The 5995-nt window shown below is 42.2% G+C and overlaps 1 protein-coding gene across 5 annotated transcripts in view; it reads right to left on the bottom strand.

The window, feature by feature from the left end:
- Positions 1-5698, bottom strand: part of Dnah11 (dynein axonemal heavy chain 11) — a 305840-nt gene extending 300142 nt beyond the window's left edge. For 2 of the 5 annotated variants that reach the window (XR_007346137.1, XM_048799700.1), the window contains exons 1-2: positions 5124-5698; positions 3677-3820 (exon numbers count right to left, since the gene is read on the bottom strand). Coding sequence is in view for 3 of the 5 variants with exons in the window: in XM_048799700.1 (XP_048655657.1) it covers positions 3677-3820; positions 5124-5483 (504 nt within the window). In the remaining 2 variants the exon portion in view is untranslated. Of the gene's footprint in view, positions 1-2950; positions 3101-3676; positions 3821-5123 lie in introns of those variants that run through there. The other 3 variants (XM_048799695.1, XM_048799694.1, XM_048799696.1) reach the window with 3 other exon arrangements.
- Between the last annotated feature and the right edge of the window lie 297 nt (positions 5699-5995).

Raw genomic sequence — 5995 nt, 5'->3', positions numbered from 1 at the left:
TTTTTTTTTTTTTTTTTTTTTTTTTTGTAATTTTTTTTTAATTGTAGGTGGGAGCTCTACCCCTGAGCCACAACCCCAGTCCCTCTATTTTTGATATTATAAGTAATGTTGTAAGGAATGCTCTAACCATGTTTCTGTGTGTTGCTTCCTTGGCCTGTGTGTGAGGTTCTTGTGTTTGTTGAGATGTGGGGGAGAAGAGCTAGAAGTTCAAATTTGCATTCAAGCTGTAATAAGAGTATCAAAACAGTGCAGAGAAAGAAAAACAACAACAACAAAACAACAAAAACAAAAATTAAAAAAACAAAAAACAAAACTCGGGGATTTTATTGCTAAAATGATGCCAGAAATGAGAAAAAAATACAATGTTTCCAGCAATCGACCCTACCTTTAAAACTAAATAGTAAAAAGTATGAAACTAGGAGGTAATTTCATGTTTGTCAAAATAATAAAATACATTTTCAAATGTGGCAAAGTGGAACTTGACAAAGTTGTAAAAATAGTTTAGTGTTATGTATATTTTTTTCCAAAGTAATATGGATTTTGCTATGACTTTGAATGTGTATTATCACCTTTATTCCTGCTGAATTCACCTCTTCCAAATTCACTAGCTCACATCTACTCTGTATCAGGTCCTCAGTCTGTTTCATTAGACCCATTTCTTTTGCCAAGTTAATAAGATGTTCACTGTTAAAAATATTTTATCTTAATTAATGCATTGGTTTGGAGTTGCTTTTCTATGATGAAAATTTTGCTGATTTGGATATGTCCTTGCCTCACCCTGGTTTCCACCTCGGAAAACCCCCCTACTTTCCAGGAGGGAAGCTTCAGTGAAAAGAGCTATTTGAGCCCAGCACTTGAAGGACCAGAAGGGGTTAGCTGAGTAGATTCAGGGAAAGAGGAGGAAACAGTGAGAGCAAAGGCCCTAGGGCAAGTGTATGCCTGAGGTGTTTAGTAGTTAGCAAGTGAGATGAATTCTGAGAAGGAAGAAAGAGGCCAGACCACAAACTTGGGGCCAGTGCTTTCAGCACGTCTACTCAATCAGCTGACTTAGCAGCTCTATGGTGGGATCTGAGGTCCTATAGTTCCAGGTGATGCTAGTAATGCAGATTCCCAGCAGCAGCCACCAAAGGAAAGTCTTTATGGCGATGAGTCCTTGGGCCTTTATTGTGAGTAAAACAGGAGCCAAGGCAGTGAGAAGTGACATATTGTGGTTCATATTTCAACAAAGTTCATTCCAATGCTGTGCTGGGAATAGGTTGTGAATGAGAGCCACAACAGAAGCAGGGGGATCTTTTAAAAGGCTAAGGCGGTAACACAGGGTAGTGGTACAGGTGAACTGAATCAGGGAAGAAGCAGTGGAGGGGGGCAGGGGACTGATTTGGGAAGTATTCTGAAGACGGAACATACACAATATCCTAACAGAATCAATATAACATTGAGACACAGAGTCAAGGATGACTCCAAGGACTTCTGCCTTAAACAATTGTAAGGACTCACCTCCACTAATCTGGGAATAACTACAAGTAAAGCCAGAAAAGGAAGGTCGAGGAAGGCCAGAAGTTCAACTTTGAGAGGTCAATTATACAGAGTAGAAGTGTCTGGAAGGAATGTGGCTCTCCAAGTTTGGAGGACAGGAGAGAGATCTTGGCTAGAAAAAGAAGTTTAGGAGTCCCTGACACATTCTAGAACACAGCTAATTTTGTATTACAGTGGGTACTAAGCTATGAAAATCCTTGGATCTTTTAACCTAAAAATATATAGTCAGACCTTATAGCCTCATTCATACCAAATATAAACCTTGTAATAAAAATTTTTTGAACACCTGATACATACCACATAATAATGTGATGTCTTTACTTTTTTCTTTTTCCCAGTGCTCATTTTAGACCCTTCTAAACCACTTATTAAACTTAAATTCTGGATGTTTTATGTTTCCAATACATGTACACATTGGCATACTCTTTCATCTAACCCTTTTTCTAAATGCAGAGCAGATTCTGGTACTGAGATAGAGTCAGAGAAATATCAAAGGAATTCGACAGTTTTCTCTCTTTTGCAAAACACAGATGGTAGAGCGGGAATCTCCATGAAGAGTGTAGTCTTGCCCTTCTAAGCCCCAGCTGATGGCCATCTAGATGCAAATTACAACAGAAACTCATCAGATTCACTAAAAATTTCTTGAGCACCTGCTACATACCAAAAACTGTTCCAGGTACTAAAGATAGAAAATGTTCTTCCCAGCCTCTCCCTATAATCAGCTAAAACCAGTTAGTGGATGCAGGGAGAGGGGAGCCTAGGCAGAGTACTAGAGCTAGTTGCAAGAGACTTGGCCTGCCTGAAGACAACAAGAAAATACCTCCTTTCAAGAAGACAGTGCCAAGACTCAGGAAGTAGAAGAGAGATAAAGGGAAATTGGTAAATCATAACTAATAAATGTACTAGCAATTTTACCTACCATATAGCCTTGGCAGGACTGATTACTGAGTTCTAATTTAATAAACAATTTTTACAATTGACTTCATGGACAGGTATCTGAACCACTGATTCCAGTGCTTACTATGCCTTACAATCAGCTGGGAAGCCTGAACAACTTCCCACAGACATTTTGAATTGCTATCAGTCATTGGTATGTTAGAATACTCCCCCAGGTGAACTTAAGGTTCAGTAAAGCTTGAAAACCACGGCTCTAATTCTATGACACCTACACTTCCAAAGATAGCCTACAAAAAGCATTGGGTAAGAAATAAAGACTTTGGGGCTCCACTGAAGGCCAAAAAATTCAGTCTACCTTCCACAAAATCCCCAGGTGATTCAAATGCACGTTAAAGTACCAGTGATAGGTTCAAAGAACATCTCCTGATGTAAAGGGATGTATCAGTCATTTTTCTGTCATTCTGATAATGTACCCAAGATAATCAACTTAAAGGAGGAAAGGTTTATTTTGACTCACAGTTTCAGAGGTTTCAGTCCATATAGTTGGTTGACCCTATTGCTTTTGTGCTGGTAGCAAGGTAGCAGCACCTTATGGCCAGATTGGGTGACGGAGAAAGGTTCTTACCTCACAGCAGCCAGGAAGCCAAGAGAAAGGAAGGGGCTGGGGTCCTTATATATCCTTATTGCCCCAATGACATCACTTCCTTTCGCTAGATCCCACCTCTTAAAGGTTCCACTACCTACCTTTAGCACCAAGCTGAGATCCAAGTCTTGAAAACATGGGCCTTCAGAGGGAGATTCCAGATCAAATAATAGCAAAGGGTTAAGGGAGTTTTAAGACAAATATTTCTAATTCTTTCTATCACAGTTTCAAACTGTTAGTTTCTAACAAGAATCTGAAAAATGGATAATACCCATTTTCAAATGTAAGCTTATCTTATCTGAAGGGGAAGTTTAAAATCTACAACTAAGAGCAAGAACCTAGCCAATTCAAGTTGATTTACATATACTTCCATTACTTGGTGAGGAAGAAGGGAAGGAGGAATGACCTGACAAGTTACCACTTGTTGAGTGTTAGGGTCAGTATTGGCTCATTACAGAAACAAACTAAATGCTGTTACTCTCCAACCACCTGGCTAAAGAAACTGCTGACTTCTATGTGTTCTTTCTTTTCAATAGTCAAATAATTCCAAGGATCATGGAGATAAACGAAAAATTCAAATATTTTTGAATTGACTAGTACCTCATCTAGGAAAGCAGTTATATGCCCAAGAGATGATGCAGGTAATTCTCCAAATAAAAGCGTTCGAGATAAATCATTTACTCCAATGCTTTCAGTAATCTTCTTAGCAATATAAACAACTTTATGTTTTGCATCTCTTGGAATCTGAAACAAGAGCAAGATAATTAATGCAAGTTCACTATATAGTTTCCTGGTTAACAAGCAGGATTTGCTATTCCCAATTTGTAGCCAGATTGCTAACATAAGAAACAAAACCTGGCATCTTGCCCACCTTTACAAACAAGGTCATTCTCCTGTTCCTCCCTATTCTCCAAAGTACATACAATTTTCTTTGTTTTTTTATAACATTAATTTCACAGTATTACTGGTGTGGAAATACCACCTTTAAAGGCATGTCAATTACAGCAAATCAACACATAGCATAAGATCTCATAATTTAAAACAGAGCAGATACAATGTTTCAATCTTAAAAATTATTTTTAATAATATTCTCTTCTTTGGACATAAGCCAAACTGAGATAAACACGAGGCACAAGAGTCTAATTTGTATTTCTGTCTTCAAGGCAAAGATTAGAAGTGTTTAACCAAGATATTCTAACATTTTCACAACTATTGAGTCATTTCTATTTAGCTTCCTCAACACTAAAGTACTTTTTTGGCTGAAGGACTTTTAAATAATAAGTTACAATTAGAAGAATACCAAAACAAAGATTTTCAAAACTCACAAAACCCTCAGACAATCTTCATGTCACACTTTAGTGTCTGGGATCCTATTTTCCAACTATCCTAAGGACATCTAGGATGCTAATATCACTTTACAACATTCACCTGAGACACAACTGCCTCAAGATCTCGAATCTTCCTCCAAGCTCTTCACATAGGAAAAAATGCTAACTACAAATGCTGTTCTTGATATAGTAACCAGATTTTAGTGGACAAGCAACATAAGTTCAAAAATAAAAAGGAAAGGAGGAAAAGAGGGAGAAAGGGAGGATCACCAAGTTGTGCACATATTGCCTGGACGCTCCTTTTTAAGGACTGATATTTCTCCCCGGAATGGAATGTGGTTGACAGGTAGTCAGACTAACCAGTGATAAGTTATAAGAACTCTACCAAACATGTTTTAAAGGATATGATTTCAGAGTAACCCACGAGCGACTGAGACGGAAATTATTTTCTACAGAAAACCCTGGATTTCCTGCATTACCGTCTCAAGAAGCTCAATGGGAGATTCTCGGTCAGATGAAAAGGACTGAAAACTATAAAGCTGAACTGCAAAGTGGAGCACGTGGGAGGAGAGGGGTTCTGCGGATTCCAGGCTAGAGAACTCAAACTAAATTTTTTTAAGCGCCCCGGGGAGTGCGGGACGAGGAGGCACTCCCGACTTTGCCACCTAGAGCGTCCGTTTTACCCGTCCAGAGACGTGGCAGGTCCCCTCTCCCCTTACCTCCCGGGAGACCGCGAGCCGCCCAGTGGTGGCGATGCTGAACACAAGGCAGACAGGGCTGATGCTCTCCAAAAATTCCCCAAGAACCTGCCGATTTTCCTCACTCGCCAAATACTGGTTCCAATTCTCCTCCAGGAGTCCCAGCATCTGCTCCAGGTGGCCTTGGAGGAAGCGCACTCGCGGGTCTTGAGCGAAACTCCGTGCTCTCCTAGCCTCCGCTTCCTCCTCTTCCTCCTCCTCCTCTTCAAACTCCATAGAACCTGAGGCCTGCAGGCGGGTCCCCGGGGTCTGGCGCAAAGTCGGGACTTCCAGAAAACCTTGAGTCTCGGAGCTTGCGCCTCGGGCTGCCATTTGGTACATCCAAGGGAACGCGGGGCCAGTCAGCTCTTGGCGCGCACCTCTCTGCAGTCTGGAGTGGAGGAGGTCACCCCCACACAGCTCACCTCCGGAGGTGCCCACCTGCCTTGCGATCGCGGACCCTCGTCCCCGACCTGCTTCTACTTAACTGCCGCGAGACTGTGCGCACTGCGAGCCCGGCGGACCCAGGCGGTGGCCCGGGACAAGCAACGCGTCCCGTTTCCCAGGGGACGGCGTCCCCGCCCCCGCTCCTTGGGGCGGAGTGAGAGCCCGGTGCCCCCGCCCAGCACCGGCGAGGTCCGCAGCCTGAGGGAAACCTGGCGGGGAGAAGTGTGTATCCTGATTGGGTCTGCGCCACCCGTTCACTCCACTGCTGTCCACTCCTTCGCCTACCCGACGTCTTTGTGGGCCTCCCAGTGACAGCCCGGTATTGATTAGCTGCTCTCAATTAAGCAGTGCTATCTTGGGAGGAGCTCCAGGCTGAATCCTTTACCTCGATTAGTTGATTAGTTCGT

This window comes from Marmota marmota, unplaced genomic scaffold (genome assembly GCF_001458135.2).
Source record: "Marmota marmota marmota unplaced genomic scaffold, marMar, whole genome shotgun sequence".
Taxonomy (NCBI): Eukaryota; Metazoa; Chordata; class Mammalia; order Rodentia; family Sciuridae; genus Marmota; species Marmota marmota.
This window is presented reverse-complemented; position numbering and strand designations above follow the sequence as displayed.